General features: G+C 44.6%; 2 protein-coding genes across 14 annotated transcripts in view; one reads left to right on the forward strand and one right to left on the reverse strand.

Annotated features, from left to right (window-relative positions):
- Positions 1–60: 60 nt before the first annotated feature.
- LOC117221546 (uncharacterized) overlaps positions 61–21,277 on the forward strand; it is a 182,147-nt gene continuing 160,930 nt past the window's right edge. For 4 of the 8 annotated variants that reach the window (XR_013032683.1, XM_076518703.1, XM_076518710.1 and 1 more), the window contains exon 1: positions 17,552–19,056. Coding sequence is in view for 5 of the 8 variants with exons in the window: in XM_076518703.1 (XP_076374818.1) it covers positions 18,953–19,056 (104 nt within the window). In the remaining 3 variants the exon portion in view is untranslated. Of the gene's footprint in view, positions 212–16,071; positions 17,356–17,551; positions 19,057–19,444; positions 19,585–21,277 lie in introns of those variants that run through there. The other 4 variants (XR_013032685.1, XM_076518692.1, XM_076518699.1 and 1 more) reach the window with 3 other exon arrangements.
- The window catches only part of wwk (anoctamin 8 white walker), a 60,326-nt gene continuing 39,853 nt past the window's right edge, over positions 805–21,277 (reverse strand). The window contains exons 10-17 of one of the 6 annotated variants that reach the window (XM_076518612.1): positions 21,015–21,089; positions 19,166–19,477; positions 17,915–17,929; positions 13,911–14,108; positions 12,923–13,214; positions 9,725–10,009; positions 6,186–6,456; positions 805–5,145 (exon numbers count right to left, since the gene is read on the reverse strand). In XM_076518612.1, the coding sequence (XP_076374727.1) occupies positions 4,557–5,145; positions 6,186–6,456; positions 9,725–10,009; positions 12,923–13,214; positions 13,911–14,108; positions 17,915–17,929; positions 19,166–19,477; positions 21,015–21,089 (2,037 nt within the window). In that variant the 3' untranslated portion in view covers positions 805–4,556. Of the gene's footprint in view, positions 5,146–6,185; positions 6,457–9,724; positions 10,034–12,922; positions 13,215–13,910; positions 14,109–17,914; positions 17,930–19,165; positions 19,478–21,014; positions 21,090–21,277 lie in introns of all 6 variants that reach the window. The other 5 variants (XM_033472568.2, XM_076518607.1, XM_033472569.2 and 2 more) reach the window with 5 other exon arrangements.

Below are 21,277 nucleotides of genomic sequence, written 5' to 3' on the forward strand. Positions count from 1 at the left end.
TCGTGTGTTGGAGAGGAGGGGGGGCTGTCCATTGTCCATCAGTATCCCTTGGAAGTTCGTAAAGATTGCACGTGTTATTAGTGAGTGGAGAATAATTTGCTTTTAGACAAAATTGATTTAAATGTTGTAAGTTACAGTAACAAATTGTCAGTGATAACATGATCAGAAGTCTGATGTTGTTATTTTTCGCAGAATCCCGGCATTTTCATAGGTAAGGTTAAAGTTTTGCTTTAATGTCCTTTGACAGAATTCGATATACGGGGTGTCCCAAAAATGTCTTTTTCCTTCACGAAAATGCAATCTGCCGCTTTGTTTACGAGTTATTAACGAAAAACACTGACCAATGAGAAGCGAGCTCGCCTAGCGCTTGGCGGCCGAATGACTTGGTCACTCTTTTTCGTTAATAACTCGTAAACAAAGCCGTGGGTTGCATTTTCGCCAAGGACAAACTTACTTCAAATTACCTCAAGAACCTCCCATTCTCGGATTGCGAGACATCTTTGGGACACGCTGTTCTTTTGCACCGAGATATGTACAAATCGTCTCGTACAATTAATACTTCGAAGTTAATAAATCATTTTAATGTGAAAATGGGTTACTATCGGGTATTCTATGCGATTTTGCCCAGATTGGATTTAGCTACGGGGAATGTCGTTTTTCCGTTGCACTGGTAGCGGTGTACCAGAGCCTCCTGGAGTAACCGTTTGAATTTCCGACCAATCAGAGGTCACCATTTTCGCGCCTCTCTTTTTAAACAGATCAAATTAATTGCGGACACAGGGCGTGAAAAGAAAATGTCGTTCGTTCGTAGAATGTTTTTATTGGCTCAGTTCCTGTTTTATACAAAACATCTAACAAACATAGATGCGTTCCGCTGACATTTTTAAAACCTCGCCTTACGAAAAGCGACTAAACTATCGACTTCGCGGATTCTAGTCTCGCGGTTCCCAAAGGGCACGCTACAGTACGATGCAAAATACTGGTTTTTGCTTGAACAGTGCTCAAACGTCGTCGCGGCGTCTAATCGCTAGCTAGTCATGGTGATGGTCGTTAAAAAGTTCGAACGTAAGAAAGTGCCTCAGTAAACGACTAACACGCTACTTCAGCTGCGGACGGGGACGTCAGCTAGGCCATGGAACCAAATCTATACGCGTGGCTCGTTAAACAATTCGCTATATACAAAAACGGTTCCTACAATGTGTCGCTTTGTCAACAGAACCGTATTATGTTTCTCCTTCTTCCCGATAATTTTCGCCTCGCCGTTCTCTTCTTTCCCAAAAAGAAAAGAAAACAAATAGGTCAAACCGAAACGGTGTATATGTAATCGTAATTTTCTCGTTTACGTGTGTACAGTGCTACGATCGACTCGTTCGTCGTGCGCGCGTGTCGGTGTTTGGCGCGCTTTTGTGGTGTGTTTGCGCGCGCGCGCGCGCGTGTCTCGTGTGTGAACAGTGTTACGTGTACGTAAGTATTTATGTATGAACTGCGGTGCACCGTGTTTATACTTGTAGTAGAGACTTCCGAAGAGATCTATTTAGCAAAAGTTCGTTAACCCATAAACATCTAGGTAACATTAAGTAACAACTTATACTTCAGCAACAACAACGGGATCTCTGATACCGTTCCTGTCCCGTAACGGATCAATATTCCGGTCGACTGCCTCTATTTAGCATCGGTTGTTTATTATACTTTACAAATGTCGTAACAGTGTGTCTCACGCGTTCGTCGCGGCCGGTCTCCGACCTGACGCGTGTGACGCGCGCGCTGCTTCCTCTTTGCACCTTGACATAACCTCTCTCCTGCATCGCTTGATCGTTTTGCATCGTTTTCGACCTGTTGTTCATCTCGTCTTGTCGACTCTCGCACTGCCGATAGGCGTGGTAATCGGCAAGACGGGTGCCTGCTTCGCGGCAAGTTTCATTCGGAAGTTTTAATTATCATTGCTTCGATAGTACAGGCGGTTGTCTCTACCGCGTGTCATTGTTAAGTTCGATCTTTGCGAAAACACAAATGCGCGGGTGAGAAGTACATAGCCAACTGGATGGCAACGGAACGGAACGGAACGTGAGAAATACGCGGGAAGAAAATAATTGCCTTCGAGTACAGAAATTGATTCGCTCGAGGATCGGTGGTAAAATAGAAAACGCCGTTGTCGGCTGTCGGTTTGGGCGCAACTGATCGAATATCGGCACGTTTGTTGTTCCGTAATAATTCCGTTCACGTCTCATTAAATTCCAAACGAAATCGATCGCGAAAATAATCGGTCACGTAGCGCCGACGGCACGAACCTTCTCGCAGTTTATAGACTACGATACCGTGGTACCGACTAATCTACCAAAATTGTGACTCTTTAGGATGGATACGCTAAACTGGTTTTTCTATAGAACGACGTCTAAAAGTCTGCAACGTCTCAATTTACGTTTGTGCGCCGTTTCTTTGTTCTTCCTCATTGATGTGCTCTCTTCTTTCTTTCATTTTTTTCTTTCTTCCCCCCCCCCCTCTCCCTCTTTCTCTCTTGCGTATCACGTCGCCTGTTTTTCGTTTCAAACGGTTTTTCATGGTTTCACAATCACGTGCGTTCCGGTGCGCGCGATTCGCGTACGCAAATGATACTCGTTTAAAACATCAATAAAAATTCATAGAAAACATTTTGTTTATCGATACGTCGGAGATCGTTTCACGTTTCTTTTTTCTTTTTTTTTTTACGTTTTGCGCTTTTCTTACACAGAGAAGAATTTCGAGGGGATCGATAGACACATAGCAAGCATAGAATTTCGTATCGATCACCGGCCAATTTGTTATTAATACGAGTTCCAATTAATCGAAATGTTCGCGTTCGTTCGGAGGTAGATTCGCAAGCAATCCGAAGTTACGGGCTTCCGTTAACACGTCGATGTTACAGTAATGTCTCCCTAATTGACGCTCAGATTGTCTACGAAAATGGACAATTTAGGTAGAGAGGATACGATTATTCGATCCTTGCGGTTCATTTTTTATAGCTACGAATTGTCAACAGCTATAAAAACGAGCTGCAAGGCTCGAATAATCGTATCTTCTCTTCCCATTTTTGTACACAATTTGAGCGTCAGTAAGGGAGACATTACTGTATATCAATGCTGCAGATTCTATACAGTAATGTCTCCCTAACTGACGCTTAGATTGTGCACAAAAATGGACAATTTGAGAAGACGAGATACCATTATTCAAGCCTCGCAGCTCGTTTTTATAGTTGTTGACAATTCGCGACTATAAAAATGAACCATAAGGCGTCAATTAGAGAGTACTTCTGAAATTCTCGAGTACAACCAATTTCTTAATCGCATCTCCATTCCGCTAAGAACGAATCATTGAACAGAAGTGCGTGACAATCCATGTGAATGGATCGACCCACCGTCGGCATTATGGTTTTTCGCTGTCGGCCATTTTATTCCCCGACCTTGCGTTTCATTGTTTCAGGCTGTTAAAAAAATCTAGAAAAAATTCTGCAATACTCATCGGACACTCCTGATTAGTTTTGAACGAAACATTCAATGTACAACGCTTCGTAAGAACGGGAACCATCGAAGTTACGTAGCAGCGATTCCTACGATAGCGTCTCCGTAATTTCAGCAATTTTCAAAGAGAAAAATGTGAAACGAGCGATTTTGAGGGTCGCGTTTACGTTCAGCGTGAAAATTTCAATGCTTAAACGACGGTTCGATGAAATTCAACGAAGCGTAACACGCGCTGAAGAACGTGCAATGCCAGCGGTGATTAAAATCGATCAAGGTCAACGAATGGACCGCGGATTTTATGCGCATTTATGATAAAAATTACCAGAAACAAATAACGAAATGTAAACGCGTTAGAAAATTTTCGTAACGTTGTTATCTTCTCGTTAGATTATAAAAATTATTAAAAGAAGACACATACATTTTTCTTCCGTCTTTCACAATGGACGCCGGACAACAGGTTTCATTTCGCAGAATGATTCGCAGTCTATCAACGGTATTCGACGAATCGCAGAGAATCTGATCGAACGTTGAACGTGTTAAAAGCCGCCCGTAAACGTTGCGTCCTCAGGCGCGTCGCGCGAGCCAAATATGTACAGTAATGTCTCTCTAATTGACGCTCAGATTGTCCACAAAAATGGACAATTTGGGAAGAGAAGATACGGATTATTCGATCCTTGCGGTTCATTTGTTATAGTTACGAATTGTCAACAACTATAAAAATGAGCTGCAAGGCTCGAATAATCGTATCTCCTCTTCCGAAATTGTCCATTTTAGTGGACAATCTGAGCGTCAGTAAGGGAGACATTACTGTAATCTGAGCGTCAGTAAGGGAGACATTACTGTAACTCGTTACGAATCCGTCGCGCGCGTGTTTCGCGAATTGCGTCGGTTGGTGGTTATCTTTTTCGAGCGGTTTTAGCGAAGATCGAAGGTTCGGTGTCGCGATAGAGCAACATTCGTATCGTATAGCGAGAGTATCACTGGCGCAGACGAATGTTTCTACGTAGCCTGTGGAAACGAAACGGAACGGAAAAGGGGAAAGGGGAAGGTGAGAGAAAGCGGCTAATGGTTAAGTCTGCGTAGTTCCATGGCTGCGATGTCATCCACGGATATAAGCTTGTCTATGGGGATGCAGGAGAGTTCGCCACCGACGCATGACTGCGGCTGCTGCCATCTGGCCTCCTTCTCGGCCTCCTTCGCCTTCAGCTCGGCCTCTCTCGCTCGCCGTTCCTTCAGCTTCAACGAGAAAATCGCGACGGATCTCGCCCTCTTCATCAGGCTCTGCTTCACCCGGGTCTTCTTCGCCTCCTGATCCTCCTTGTTCGGCTTCTCCTCCTCTTGGCTGGTTTTGCTCGAGTCCGACCGGCCGCTCGAGTCCTTGTCCCTCTCGGAATAGTGGGACGTGTGCTGTCTATGGCTGTCGTGGCTCTCCCGTTGATGATGATGCTGCTGCTGCTGTTGCTGGTGGTGCTGCTGCTGCTGTTGTTGTTGTTGCTGCTGCTGTTGCTGCTGTTGTTGCAGCTGCTGTTGCTGTTGTTGCTGATGGTGATGATGGTACTGCTGTTTCTCTGCTTTCTCTCGTTCCCTTTCCCTGTCCGGGGAGAAGCGGAACTTCTGGTTCCTGTGCGCCATCGTCCACGGCGGGGCCGACCTTTAAACCAAAGAGTTCATTCGTTTTGGGATACCTTTGCCGGTGAACCGTGAGGATCTATTAGACGGAGTCATATAAATAACCTCCGTTTTTTTATCAGATATATATCTTTGTTTCTTTTTGTTTTTTTTTATTTTATTTATTTGAAACTCTTATCTATATAGTGAAAGCAACAACTCGTTTGGCCAGGTGACTCGTAGTTGGTAGACGCGAACAATATTTATATATTATATAATAGATTCTATAGATATATATATTATAGAAAGATATTATATTATATAATAGATTCTATCTGACTGCATCGGAGGTTATGGTTTAGGTTATTATTTATGGTTATTAATTAAGGTAATGATTAAGGTTATTGTTTATGACTCGGCCTAATATATCTTTCTATCTGTCTAGGGGTCTTCGATGCACGATCTCGGCTAAGGAAATTTCCATTAGACCTCTACGGTTCTATCTAAATTCTAGCTTTCTAGGAGCCTGGTTCAGATACTAGCTACTCGTACTAGGTCGAATAAGAAGTTCGATAAGATGTCTGAAAATTTAGCCTGCTAAAATAATGATCCATTGCTCGTGGTCGATTCTAAACAAAAATTTCAGTTGTTTAGTTCGGTTTGAAAGAAAGTTATACCGTTCTTCAGTGCTATTAAATATGCAAGATGTCCCGTAATTATGTTAACACCTGGGAAGGACTGATTCCTAAGGTCATTCGAAGAAACTTTTTCCTTAGCGAAAATGCAATCCGCGGCTTCGTTTACGAGTTATTAACGAAAAACACTGACCAATGAGAGGTGCGCTCGTTGGCTGAGCCGCCTCGCCTCTCATTGGTCACCGCTTTTTCGTTAATAACTCGTTAACGGTGCGTCGGAGAAAATTCTTATAAAGGAAAAAGTTGCTTCAAATGACCTCAAGAATCAACCCTTTCCGCGTGTTAACGTAATTACGGAATACCCTGTACAGCTGCCGTTTAGGTTTAATCTGTAATTGTCTGGAAAAGATGACGATGGTTTTACCAAAGATGTGCGTAAAATGCACACCTGAGGAGGTCGCTATCCGACGATGAAGCGAGCTCTTTCGAGACGATGCAGTCGGTTGATCGATGAAGATGCGGAAGCTTGTCCGTCCTTCCGTTGACGCTCCCGGCTCCGCTGATTTCGGAGTCGCTGGATTTCCTGCCGCCGGGTTCGAGGCCCAATCTTCGGACCCAGTCTACGCCCCCGTGAGGCCCGATCGTCAGGTGGTGGCTGTACTGATCCCCGCCGGATGCCTCCGGCTCGCTAGTAGTTAACCACTCTCTCGATCTCCTTCCTGCGATTAAATCAGTGTGAACGACGGCGTTGTCATTCTCTCATCGATACACGTCTAAATTACGTGTTGTTTCTTCTACGTACAGTCGCCTCGGAAAGTACGTTAACGCCTTTATCAAACGAAATAACTTTTTTAAAATTGGTCCAAAGGTCTTGAATCTTTTTGAGACGTTAGACCGACTATTTTTCTCTGGTATGATCTGTTAGATCGCGATTGAATGGAATGATAAAAATATTTTAAAAATGATGTTTTTTTTCAACTTTTTGGTATGTATTTCAGTGGCTGCAGGTTGATTATGCATGGAACGATTTCGATGAAATTTTCAACACATTTGTAAGTTACCGTGATCTAGAAAATGCATTTTTTACATTTTCGTTCAGATAAAAAAGTTGGAAAAACCACTTTTTAATTTTTTTATCATCCCAATCGATTGCAATTTAAACACTTTTTGTATATTCGTTTCAAAGAAAACTAGTCGATCTAACGTCTCAGAAATATTCAAGTCCTTTGGACTAATTTGAAAGAAGTTATATCGTTTGAAAAGGCGTTAACGTACTTTCCGAGGCGACTGTATACAGGGTGTCACGAAAATGTCTCGCAATCCGGAAATGGGAGGTTCCCGAGGTCATTTGAAGCAACTTTTTCCTTTGCGAAAATTTCCTCCGAGGCTTCGTTTACGAGTTATTAACGAAAAACGCTGACCAATAAGAGGCGAGCTCGGCTGACGCGCGGCGACCCAGCCAACGAGCGCGCGGAGCCCAGTTCCGCTCATTGGCTCGGCCGTCTCGCGCCAAATGATCTCGCCTCTGATTGGTCTGTTTTTCGTTAATAACTCGTAAACGAAGCCACGGATTGCATTTTCGCTAAGGAAAAAGTTGCTTCAAATCACCTCAGGAATCCCCTACTTTCGGATTGCAAGACATTTTTGGGACACCCTGTATGCTATTTCTGAGAAAATAACGTTCGAGGCCGTACCAACGTGAGCGACCCCCATGCTCTGTGCCCGCATAAAAGCCGCGAACTTCTACTTACGTGAAGTGGACACGAGAAACGCTACGAACTGAATTTCCGACGACCGAGTTTTTATGCAAATTCAAATTTGTGCTGCTGGTACGGTGCGCGAGACCACATTCGTCGTAACGAACTGAAATTATGTGGGGACACGAGCGATGAGGGTGAATGGGTGGTCGATTTGGTAAAATACGCCGAGAAACGTTGCAAATCGTCGTTTTCGCATTGCGCTTGGTTTAACCCTCGCGAGGCGGTGGCTGGGTCAATTATCACCCGGAGTACTTGAATCGTTCACTTGATTATTCAATTTTCGGCGATTAAATAAAATAAATTGTTGTTACATTAAGAACATCGAAAAGGTTGATAAGTCTGCAGGAAATATCTTGCAAAATATGTTTTGGAAAAATCGCCGGATAAAGTTCAGAATTGTTCTAAATATCGTCGATAATGCAATTGTGAATATGATGCGACGTACGAGGGTTAAACGAGCACAAAAATGCGAGCCAAAGTGTCGGAATCCTCATAACCGAGCAGAGAAACGCAACACGTGTGGCCGTAAATCGGCGGGAAACGGTCGGAAACGTAGCAAATCGCTGTTTTGACATTGTGTTTCGCCTAAATAAGCACAAAAATGCGAGCCAAAGTTCCGGAGTCCCCGTGTGATCGAGCAGAAAATCGGACGTGTAGCTGTGAAACTGCGAGAAACGCTGGATAAAACGTAGCAGCAAATCGATGTTTTTGCATCGTATTTCGCCTACGTAAGCACGAAAATGCGAGCGAAAGTGTTTGAATCCTCATGACCAAGCAGTAGAACGGGAAATATAGCTGCGAAACTGCGAGAAACGCTGCGAAATGTTGCAAACCGCTGTTTCGACATTGTATCTCGCCTAAATAAGCACGATAAATGCGAGCGCCAAAGTGAACATTTCGGTTCAGGATCTTTAGGACAACAAGTTTCCGAGATATTAACCCTCGAGTACTTTCGCTGGGTTTTAACTTTTATCCTACGCGTCAGCACAATTCACCTATGACGAGCCTATTAACAAATTAATTAACGCTGAGAACGTAGTATGATCCTCGCGCGGCAAGAAGGCAGCACCCTTGCGTTTACGTTGCTCCTCTTACTAGCTGCTCCACTGCCGCAGCACGCGACTGCTATTGGCTGAGAACGGTGACGAAGATCGCCGACGGCGGCCGATAGCCGGCGGTGGGGCACCTAGCGGCGGTGGGGCAAGTAAGAGGGGGAACGTAAACACGGAGATGCCTCATCGCGCAAGGACTACAGTAATTTTTCCAGGAAATGTTCGGAGGTCGGAATTGAAACTGGCGGATCTAAGAAAATTAAGTCTTCGCGATTCTTCGGGCCTCGCGGCTCTTTTTTATAGAAACTTGTGACGATCGGCGAAAAAAGGCTGCGGCCAGCATGCCGGTGTACATTAACATGTATGCACAGTAATGCTAGATTAGAAAAATTTTTTATTTCTAATTTTTTGTCGCGATTCGAAGGCACGTACCTAGTACATACCACGTAGTTAATTCTCCCTAATTTTCCTTCAGCTTTTAAACAAAAACAATCGTATTTCCTCTTTCCAAATCGTCCATTTTTGTTTACAAACCGATGGAAAATTAGGAAGAATTTACCGCACCTTGTAGCTCCACGCAGGGAAATTCACAGCAACCCGAAATTTCTCATTTTCGGTAGAAATTACTGCACTTCTAAATCTAAATCTAGAACAGTCTAAACAGCGAAGGTACTCGTAGGTCAATAGCAACTCTCTTGACACGATACACCGCGTTTCGTCCATTTTGGAATTTGCCGGCGGTGCCCAAACGGCTCACCCAGTACAATAATATCTCCCACACTGTCCCTCGACTTGTAAACAATGTTAAAAATGGACAATGTCAGAGAAATTACTGTACTTCGAGTTCCTACTAGTTCCGGCCGATTATCCCAGAAAACTTGGCTTCGTTTCGGCGAGTGATGACGACAATGCTTCGCGTCTGCATTTCGGACGAAATCAGCCGCCAAAAAAGCGAGCGACGAATACCGGCTCGCTCGCAGCGATCGAGCCAGATCCGCTCGGATCGTCCAGCCCGAGGCCCGAGGCTCCCGCCAGTAGTAGAAGTAGTAGTAGTAGTAGTAGTAGCATAAGCCGCGCGATGTCGCCGCGAACGTTTTCGCTCGCGCCTAAATATATCGGCAGAAAGCTCGTGTGTCTAAAAGGCGAAAAGGAAGAAAGGGACATATAGATCGAACCTCGTTCTCCGCCAGGAATGGAGCACCTAGGTGTATTGTGAAGGTCGCGAATGCTGCCCATGTTAATTTCAGTCAGGAAAGTTGTACCTATATCGCTGCTGCCCGCGCTGCCCGGTGTCTGGGCAGCAGACGGCGTTTCCGAGATTCTGGGCACGGAGGCTGCGCTCGGTGTCGGCGGGCTGCTCGGCGTCTGGGCGGTCGAGGCCAGGGTAGGCGTGTCCGGGAGACTCGGCGAGGTCGCGTCTCCGGTGCGATCGGTAAGCAGGTGTTCTTCGCTCTCACCGTCTGCTGGACTCACCACGAATCTCCCTGAGTTCGAGCGAAATTAATAGACGGTAGGAGTGAGAGAGAGAGAGGGGAACGTTACACGGTCGGGGGCGATTTTTTACCCGGCCGGAGGATCGGGATGGGTTCGCCGACGATACTGAACCTCGGACCCTTCTCACGCGCGGCGATATTCGCTTCTAGTTTCTCTCTCTCTCGCTCTCTCGCTCTCTCTCTAGAAGGCGATCTAGAGCTCGGCGCGGCCGTTGGCTTTGGAAAAGAATTTGATCGGGGGCTCTGGAAGCAGAGGGTAGTCAGAAAGAAATCTTGGCCGCTCGACGGGGAGCAGTAGAAACGCTTAGCCCAGGCATGCGCGCCGATCGAACACATAACACTATATATGTATACAGGGTGTCCCAAAGATGTCGCGCAATCCGAAAGTGAGAGGTTCCTCGGGTCATTTGAAAGAACTTTTTCCTTAGTGAAAATGCAATCCGATGCATCGTTTACGAGTTATTGACGAAAAACAATGACCAATGAGAGGCGCGAGATCTGCTAGCGCGTGGCAGTCTAGCCGCCGCTGATTAGCTCGGCCGCCTCGCGCCAGCCGTGCTCGCCTCTCATTGGCCGAACGTCTTTCGTCAATAACTCGTTAACGATGCTTCGGAGAAAATTTTTGTAAAGGAGAAAGTTGCTTCGAATGACCTCAGGAATCCTCACGTATTCCATTTCCGGATGTGAGACACTCTTGGGGCACTCTGTATATACTATAATACTAATATCGCGACTTTCGTTTATTTCAGCGATAATCAGAATGGTACTCTGCTAAAAAATAAATTATAACAGACGAATTTTGAATCGAAATTGGTCAACTTTGACTGTCGGCAATTCCGCGAAAAATCATCGTAGGATGATGAATTTTTTTTAAATTGAAGCTTGAAACCTCTACTTTCACATTATGTTCTTGGATTTTAGGTTTAACGCACTCTTACCACTGTAAATATTTAAATGTGAAGCCGTGTTTGTCGTATCGAATATTGCCAAATTCGATGAAATGCACGAACTTCGTCAAATTTTTTACAGAGATGACGTTTACAGTGGAATAAAGTTCGATCCTTTCCCTTTAATTTAAAAGAAACGGAACGTCGCTGTGATTTTTTTTCGCGAAGTTGCAGCACTTTAAAGTAACCCTTGCATTCTTGTCATGTATCGCCGCAGCATTTGCGTTACCCGATGTGTATCACGAGGAGGTTGCCGCTCGTGCTTTACTTAACTTGAAACCGCGAAACGTGATCTTGAAGTAGAAATTTCAAGCTTTAATTTAAAAAAAAAATCATCGTCCAATAATGATTTTTCATGGAGTTATCATCGGTCAAAGTGGACCAACTTTTATGCAAAAGTTTTCTATGTTGAAATTCTTTTTAGCAGTGCATGACAAAGAATTGTAAACAACAAAATTTTAATACAACATTAGATATTATATTAATAGAATGGAATTAGTTCTGAGATAAGCTATTAAAAGGTATAAATGGTTGCAATTTGAAATAGTTGACATTTTTAATTTACTAAAACACTATTTCTATAGTATAAAAATCATTAAGATTTTATGAAAAAAAGGAAAAGGAAATATAATCATTAAGATTTCTTGTACAGTTTTAGAATAAATATTATAGTATATAGGGTGTCCCAGTATCAGTGTTACAACCGAGAAGAGATTGATTCTACATATAAAAAAAAACAAATAAAAAATAAAGAACAAAATTGTTTCACTTGCATTTACAACTTCAATATTTACATCGATAAAGTAAGATCAATTATGTTGCTTCCTGTGCTAGACTATGTTGTTTTTTAGGTGAATGTTTAGCGAAATTCGCTTCTTGCCCATGCCTGGCCTAAGCTATTCAACACGTTTGTGAACAGGATAGGTTGCATTCGGTAGAATTTCAAAGTATTTTAGGATATCTACGAAAATGAAGGGTCGAAGATCGTACATGTTATACATAGATGTAATAAGAAGACGGTGTCGCAGGAACTGTACCACCTTCAACGAGGACTGACACGAAATATAAACAGAACGATCACGTGATAGGTGTTGCAGTTGCAGCCGAGCGTCTGTCAGACGACAATGCTCAGGGACGAATTTTAGGGGATCCTCGTCGAGGGCCCTTGCATGCAAAGTCACCTCGTACAGAAGGGCCCCAAAATTGTGATTCGGCCCTGGCCTGATCACGTGTCGGTCGCGCGTGGCTATTTATTCACGTTATCCTAAAAATGTCTCGCAATCCAGAAATAGGAGATTCCTGAGGTCACTTGAAGCAACTTTTTCCTTTAGAAAAATTTCCTCCGAGGCGTCGTTTACGAGTTATTAACGAAAAAAAGTAACCAATCGGTGAGCGAGTGCGACCGGCGATCCGCCCTTCCGGCCAATACCGCGTCGCGCCGGCCGCCCGAGGTCGCGAGGGCGGGGCGTCGGCTGCACTCGCTCTCTCATTGGTCACTGCTTTTTCGTTAATAACTCGTTAACGATGCCTCGGCGAAAATTTTTATAAAGGAAAAAGCTGCTTCAAATGACCTCGGGAACCTCTCACTTCCGGATTGCGAGACATTTTTGAGTATACCCTATATATTTCGTGGTAGTTTTCGTCGAACGATTACAAGAGATTCTGAGAGTTGACAGGTCAGATTTGGGATGTGCAATATTTACGCTATGCTTCCAAATATGTGATAGATCGGTGTTAACGTCTAGAGGGAGGTGAAGTGTGTGCTCAGTTCAATATCGATCGGGTAGGTACTGGATATAGTTTTTGTGGTTCATCGAGATTGTTCTCTCCTGTTCTCGGGCGGGCAAATCGATAAGGGGGACGGTGTCAGAGAATAGAGAAACATCGCAATTAATTAGAACGCGGGCAACGTATCGTGTTGTAATCTGCTTACCTATTACTGTTGCGGGCTGTTGTTCCGGCGACGGTGTAGAGGACAGTCGTCTGACCGCCTCCCTTCTCAAGAATTCTACCTTGGCCATTTCGGTGGCCACCCAGTGCGGTATGTCGGGTATCGCGCAGATTATGATGAACCGTATCGCCAGCATGATATGTTCCAGGGCGACGATCAGCAGGATCGTCTGGGTGGCCGACATCTCTGGGAACATTCGCTGCACTTGCCCGCTCAGTCCGATCAACGCGCAATTCACCAGTATCGCGACCAGTCCCATCGCCTCCATCGCGTTCTGAACAATTCAACGATTCAAGATGGATCGATTATTAACACATTTTTTCACGCGGGTCACGCATCGAGCTTTACGCGCGTCTGCCAGAGGGGAAATCAGCGAATTGTTTCAAAATTTGCTTCTTGAAAGACATTTAATATTTGCAAAACCGACAGTAAGGTTTTGATAACAAGCATACACGTTTCCCCAGAATTATGGTATTTCAAGGAAACGACGGGATTCCTGAGGTCATTCGAAGCAACTTTCTCCATAGCAAAAATGCGATCCGCGGCTTCGTTTACGAGTTATTCAAGAAAAACAGTGGCCAATGAGAAGCGGGCACGGCTGACGCTCCGCCCCCGCGACCACTGCCGCTGCGTCAAACGAACGGCGCGACGCGGCATTGGGCAGAGCGCCGGCCGCGCTTGCTCTCCGAGTGGTCACTGCTTCGACCGCTCGGCCGCCCGCCTAGCGCTAGGCGAGCTCACCTCTCATTGGTTAGTGTTTTTCGTTAATAACTCGTAAGCATTCTCGCTAAGGAAAACGCTGTAAAAACGAGGCGCAAAGCTCGAATAATCGTGTGACTCAAATTGTCCATTTTTGTTTCCAAGTTGCAGGACAATTGCGGAGAATTTATTGTATTCGCAATATTAATTAGACGCTTCTACGCGAGATACAAAATCATGGCTGTCGCGCATGCGTTCTCGAGTCGCTCACCTGCCAAGTCCCGATGTTGGAGACCCTCCGACCGAACGGCCGCTGCAGAACGAAGCAGAGCTTGAAAGCGTCCCCGCGAAGCTCGAGCAGATTTCCGAGCAGGGCCGCCATGGCTGCCAGCGGGAACGCCGAGGAGAACAGGCATACGTAGCCGAGTTGCGACAGCATCTCCAAATGCTCCGAGAACGCTCCATCGTACTGCAAAAGATAAAACGGAAACGATCGCGTGTGAACGATCACGAGTCCGGGGCATCGTTCGAAATCGATCCTTGAAACGAAACAGCACGGTTAGTTGTTGTTGTTATTCATCGAGTCGAACACAGTTGCCGAGCTCGCAGCCGTTTTATCGTCGTCGAGAACGAGAGACGGACGCGTGTCGCACTACGTCGTACAAACGTACTTAACCTTGGTCTGAGCGCATCAATTAAAGTTACATAAAGCGGCGCGTGGGGCCCTCGACGGCCCACTCAAATCGAGTAGTAATCGAGGGACCTGTAAAAACAATACCGCGTAAAAAAATTGCGATGCTGTGACTCTTAATTGAAACTTAATTAATTAACACTATGCCGTCCGGTGGCACCACGCTGGGTGCCATGCAAAAACTATCTGTTGTATGCCGGTGGCACCACTTTGGTGCCATTTTAAAAAACTGAAATAACATTTGAACTATATTTCTTGGGTGTTAAAAGGCAGCAAACTAACTATAGCATTGTGCTTATTTAACTAAGAATTAAGTACGAAAATTCTTGGTTGACTTATCTTAATTTAGGAATTTATATTACCAAGCTATTATGCCGGCGTCAAACGAAAGAATCATATCTAAGATCTGCGGGCGGCATAGCGTTAATTAACATTTCGGTAAAAAAAAAAGATAAAGTAACATCGTCGATTATTGAACAAATGGCTGGGCTGTATCGCGAACGCTCCACGCGTGCGGTTTCAGGATTAAAAATCGCGATGATCCGACGATAAAACGGCAACGAGATCGGGACAATGGGAATATCGAGGTTAGCTCAGCGAAACATCCTCTATCACGTGTGTATAGTCAGTGTATCTAGCGTAGGTGGTGCAAGGGTCACTATGCTCGTTCGAACTAAACAAAAGAAGCCAGCGTTGAACATGGAGTCAGCGTGAAAAGCTGTGAATCTTGTGTCCAACCCTTTCAGTCATAGGTATTTACTGTAGGGGAAACGAATGTGAATTGTGAACGTGAACGACGATCCTGCGGTAATGAATCCTACGGATTTGATCAGGTTCGATCGGGATACGCAAATCATTGAAGCTGTATATCTACAGAGTGTCCCGAAAATGTCTCGCAATCCGGAAATGGACGGTTCCCGAGGTCATTTGAAGCAACTTTTTCCTTTGCGAAAATTTCCTCCGAGGCTTCGTTTATGAGTTATTAACGAAAAACTCTGACCAATAAGAGGCGAGCTCGGCTGACGTGCGGCGACCCAGCCAACGAGCGTGCGGAGTCCAGTTCCGCTCATTGGCTCGGCCGTCTCGCGCCAAATGATCTCGCCTCTGATTGGTCACCGTTTTTCGTTAATAACTCGTAAACGATGCATCGGATTGCATTTTCGCTAAGGAAAAAGTTCTTTCAAATGACCCAAGGAACCTCTCACTTTCGGATTGCGAGACATTTTTGGGACACCCTATATAGAAGAGGCCTTCGTGGTTCAAAGAACTGAGAAGATTTTTTTGCTTCTTCTTTTGAATTCTTCTTCTCTGTTCAATCTGGTTCATCGCAAAAGCATAGCGATATCAATAGCAAGTTTGTTGCGCAACTACATTACCCCATTTTTCACTGAATTTGTCTCGACTAGCAGATCAATACTCGAAGCATGGTTAAATAATTATTTATTTAAATAATTGTTTCGTTCAGCACTTGTTTTCAACAATAAGCGTTTCAACTCTAGAACCACCGAGTCCTAAATCTGATCCAATGTATACCTACATTAGTTTACAGTAATTTAAAAATTGGATTTACGAAATTTCATCCTTTGTTTAATAATTTCAGCGAGCCATTAATAATAATATAGATAAAGGATGGCCAAATTTTGTCAATAACCTATTTGTGGGAGACGAATATCGTAGACCAGTCGATTTGGCTTGTTTTGATAGTTCTAGCGTCAAGTTAGCATCGTTTGTTTTGGTACAGGAGCTTGAAGCGCGAGCTAGAAGAGCAGGATCAAGTTACCACGAGTTTTATGCGACAACTAATTTGCCTGATCAACCAGAAGTGCATCGAGAACTCGTGCAACCCGGAGGATTCACTACCGCAGACCATACTTCAAAAGGGGAGACTTCTCGAGAAACAAGCTCAAGAACAAGTAGGGTAAAGGTGCACCTATTACTGCGGAGTTTTTTTTCTATTAAGATTAAAATGCGTAGCAATTAATCTCTTCCCTTAAAAAATTTCTACAATTCAATAAGAATACATTCTAGCCGAGGAAACAGATCTATTGTTCAATCATTCTCATATTTGTCGTACATTAATGTTTGAAACAACAATTTTGTTCCTATTCTGGCTACCGAAGAACTGTGAATAATTGCGTTTGAATAATTGTACATCCTGTATACTGCTCTAAACTGATCAGGAAAAAGGTTTTTTCTATTGTTTACATGCTTGCTTAATTATAGAAAAAAAATGTGAAAAGCAACTTTACTGGCATTGTTAACGAAACAATGATGTGAGTGTGAAATTAGGCGAATGAGATTATTACTGCGCCATAAAATTCAGTGAGGATGTAATGCTGCGGTAGTGCCATCTACTGAACATAACCTATGAGGCAGGCTTCATCCAGCCTGATGTAATACCTAAGATAAGAACGCAACGAAGAGCGTGAAGAAAATACAGACTCTAAAAAAGAAAAAAGGAAGAAGACTTAAAGAAGAAAAAGAAGGTTGCAGAAATGCGGAATGAATGAATTCAGATATTTTTCTTATCTCAGATTGCATCCCCGGAGTTCGCTCAATTTTCGAAGAATCGTTTTTCCATAAGAAATCAAGGGAACCGATGGAAAAAGTGCAAGCAAGGTACAGTAAATTCTCTGCAATTGTCCCTCAGCCTGTACACAAAAATGGAAATTTTAGGAAGAGGAGATACACGGCTCGATTTACATTGTTGTTGACGATCGGCGATTATAAAAACGAGTCGCGAGAAGAATCGTGTCCGGGCGTCCGGCGATTACCGTTTTCAATACCGAGCTCCGGGCCTTCTAGAGAGAATTTACTGTGCACCACAGTAATAGGTACCTCTACCCTGGGTACTATTGGGTTGGGAAATAAGTTCGTAGCGTTTTTATCAAGCAATTTGAAGGCGATTTTCTTTGTTGTTTTCGTTAAGTTCGCGAGGCACCCAGGCTTCCAATTTTTCGGCAAATCCCATTGAACGAAGATGATTGAGAATCGTTTTATGATCGCAGTTCATTTTTTCGGCCAATTCACGACTTGTTCGGTGACCGTCCTCCTTCAAAAGTGCTTCGAGATGCTCTTCGTCGAATTCAGAAGTTCTTCCGCTGCGGGGCGTTTCGTCGACGTCAAAATCGCCATCTTCGGACTTCGCAAACCATTTGCGTGCTGTAGACTCGCCTACGACACCTTCTCCGTATACGTATACGTTGCTTCGGCAGCTTTTTGGCCTCGATGAAACGCGAAGAAGAGAAAGTATCGAAAATGTTGCTTTTTTATTTCCTGGATATTCCATTTCTAAGCCTCGAAAGTAAAAAAAAATTAAATTACTCAAAAAGACGATTAGCACAGTTTTGTAGAGCAGAAAGAGCTCTGTCGAATGAATATTATACACTGTCAAACAGCAACAAAATCGTTGTAAAATAAAAGAAAGTATAAAAACGCTATGAACTTATTACCCAACCTAATAGGCTTCGGTATCGGGGATCCACCGTGTGCTGATCATTAACGTCGTCGACAAGACGTGCTTCGTTCGATCAACGACACGGTAAATTGAAAGGGTTAATTAGTGAAATGAGCGGTGATATTACCTTCTTGGTGAATACCTGCGGGTCGTCGACGGAATCGGTGGAGAAAACGGGAAAAGAAATGATTAAAACTCTGCAAAAAGAACCGATCAGACAGCACGGGAGAACATTCCTGGGTGTTTGTTTAGCTCTGCGTCGCCCGTCGTTCCTCTCGACGCGCGCGCGCGCGCGTGCGTAATAACATTGGGAAACGGGTTGCTCGCAAGGGGGAGTCTTTGCAAGGTTTTCAAACCGAACGGAACGATAACGAAAAAAATACGAAACTCGGCAAGCCAGGGATCGTTAGAGACGTATGGTTAACGGGTGACGATTAACAGAGTGACGATGTTCGAACATCACAGCGTTTGCAATCTCGGGGAGACATTCGACGGATATTAACCCTCGGGCGGCATGTTCAGAACAATCCTCAATTATATTCAGCAATTTTTCAAAATATATTTTCGAAGATATTTCTCGCAGATTCGTTCCATTCTTTCCGACGGCAATTTATTCGATTCAATTGCCGAAGCAATTAAGCAAATTAAATACTCCGAGTCAAGATCGACCGCCTTGCGAGGGTTAGAGTTCGACTGTCGAATTTGTGCTCATTTTATCAACGTTTACGGGGCTCAGAAATCTCTGTCGGGTTGACGGAAGATGAGCGGTCGTTCGAATTACAGTTGTCTCTTGCACGACTGTGGTGCGAGTCTCATTTGTTCGAGACAAACAATAATTACCGAAAGTCAATGTAAACGATAGCTTGGGTTTGTTCGCCGACGGTGGGCCGGAGGCGTCGAAAGTTTGTCACAGACTGATGCGATATTATGAGACCGGGTGTTCCGACTTGCAACTATTACAGTAGAAACGTACTAGTGTCATTGGTCGGCGCTAGCGGTCGGCGCTGGTGGTCGGCCTTCCCCCACTTACCGCTCCTTACCCGCGTCGCGCAACCCGAGCGGTGACGTCACGGTCCAGTTGTCCGACACTACCGCGTGACATCGGTGCGTTTCTAACGGATTCGAAGCAACCAAAATACGCGATTTCACGTGGCGTGACATTAGTATGTTTCCACGTTTACGAACACGGACGTTGCAGTCGACAGCGGATAGCGACACGGTGTCCGTTCGTCCTCCTGTCAACCGGACAGCACAGTGGCACGAGAAATGGTAGGAGAGCATCGTTTCACCGAAAAACTCGCGAACACTGCAACGTTCTGCGCGCGTGGATCGCAACGTGCGTCAGAAATCAAAGAAATTAGCTAAATCTAGACCAAACCTTGAACGTAACGTCACTAAGTAGAGAATTAGTGGGATGCCCTACTCTGTAGAGGGAACTTTCCAGCTCAGCCTGGCTGACGTTTCTCGGTTGCGTGCTCTTCCCGCTGTCGGACCGTTCGCTCTTGTCGTCCGGCTCTTTCCCGTTCTCGTCGTTCTCCTCGCCGGGCGGCGGCCTCGCCTCACTCGGGCTCAGCGCGCCGAAAAGCTCGAAGCTCAGACGGGCCAGTCGCAGCTGCTCGATCAGATACGGGACCGCCGATTCCTTCAGGTTACCGATCACCTGGCGGGCTATCAACAGAGCTGCCAGTTGCTGAAACGATAGGCAACCGTGTCAACGATAAATGCGGCCTCGAAACGCCTCGGACACACACTTCCGCTCGTCCCCTTTTCAGCTGTTTCTCGCGATTTCCTTAACCAGTTAAGTGTATTTGACGACTATATTCGTCATGGGAGATGTGGCAGAATTTGGTGTCGTGACGATTATATCCGTCATTCGTAAAATTTTTGTTACAATTTGATATTTAAATTGTAATTCTAGCGAAAATTGAATTATATTCGTAAATTTTAATATGTTCAAAATGTTTAGAGGTCAAGGCGAAATGAAACAAACAAATGAAAATTATAAATAATTTGAGTTGGATTCATCGCTTGATCGTTTGATTATCGCGACACGCACTGGTGGGAGCTTTGCAAAGAGATCGCCACAGTTAATTGGTTAATTACTAATTAATCGATCGAGTGCCATCAACGGTCCTACATCTTTCTAATAAAACAGCCTGATATTTCCTGAAACGTTTCTTTCTTTTTTTGTTATTAACAGGCGATTCGTTGCAATTCGTGGCACTCGAACGATTAATTCGTCGGAAGCATCGCGAACGTACGTGCTAGTTCGATTCCTGTATCGCCTAACCTAGATCGCGCGTAGGTGAACAGTTTATTTAGGTGTAGTTGTACGGCAAAAACTTCGTGTATTTCTTTCTTTCTTTTTTTCTTTGCTTTTTTTTCTTTCGTATTCATCTTGATTACGCTGGTCGCTATATCACCGCGGCAGTTGTTTATGAATGTGGGGAGAACTGTATATACGTCGGTTTTTCATATCGTAGAACACTACTAGAACTAGCTACGAAAAGAAATAGAGACAGACATACGAGTATAGTTCTCAAATGTACAAAAATTGACATACAATCGATCTATTGGTTAGCGAGATAAAATCTAATACCGACAAACGAGTGTCTACTGGTCGTTCGCCGGGGGTCGATGCGATTTCGAATTAATTCGACGCGATACCACGGACAATTCCGAAATATGTATCAAGCGTTCCGAAATGCCGGTAACAATTTCCGATTAACCCTTAACCCTTTCGCGCCGAGCGCCGCATATATGCGGCATTCACTCGACAACCTGTGGGCACGGGCGCCGTATACAGGGTTTCCCGAAAATGTCTCGCAATCGGGAAATGGAAGGTTCCCGAGGTCATTTAAAGCAACTTTCTCCTTTGCGAAAATTTTCTGCGAGGCTTCGTTTACGAGTTAATAACGAAAAACACTGACCAATAAGAGGGGAGCTCGGCTGGCGCGCGGCGGCCCAACCAACGAGCATAAGGAGCCCAGTTCCGCGCCAAATGATCTCGCCTCTGATTGGCCACTATTTTTCGTTAATAACTCGTAAACGAAGCCGCGGATTGCATTTTCGCTAAGGAAAAAGTTGCTTCAAATCACCTCAGGAATCCCCTACTTTCGGTTTGCAACGCGAAGAATCGTTGCTACTGCATCGACCCCGGGAGAAGAACGGTTTCAAGTACGATGATAGAACGGGAGAAGAAAGGGGAAATTAAAGGGGACCCTTACCTCCTTTAGTCTCTCTTGATCTTGTAGGTAGAAGGCGATGTAAAATAGCGATAGGAAGGAGTTTACAAACTGAAACTGAAATACATAGTTCTCTTCTGTATAACCTCTATTCGTCGCGGTCGGTTCAACACACATACACGCTAGTAACGGCCGCCGCGGGAGGCCGCGGCGCTGCTCGGCAAATGTGCAAAGCGGGAACAATAAACACGGGTAAAAATATTAGGTTGGGGAATAAGTTCGTAGCGTTTTTATATTTTCTTTTA

This window comes from Megalopta genalis, chromosome 1 (assembly GCF_051020955.1).
Source record: "Megalopta genalis isolate 19385.01 chromosome 1, iyMegGena1_principal, whole genome shotgun sequence".
NCBI classification, from domain to species: Eukaryota; Metazoa; Arthropoda; class Insecta; order Hymenoptera; family Halictidae; genus Megalopta; species Megalopta genalis.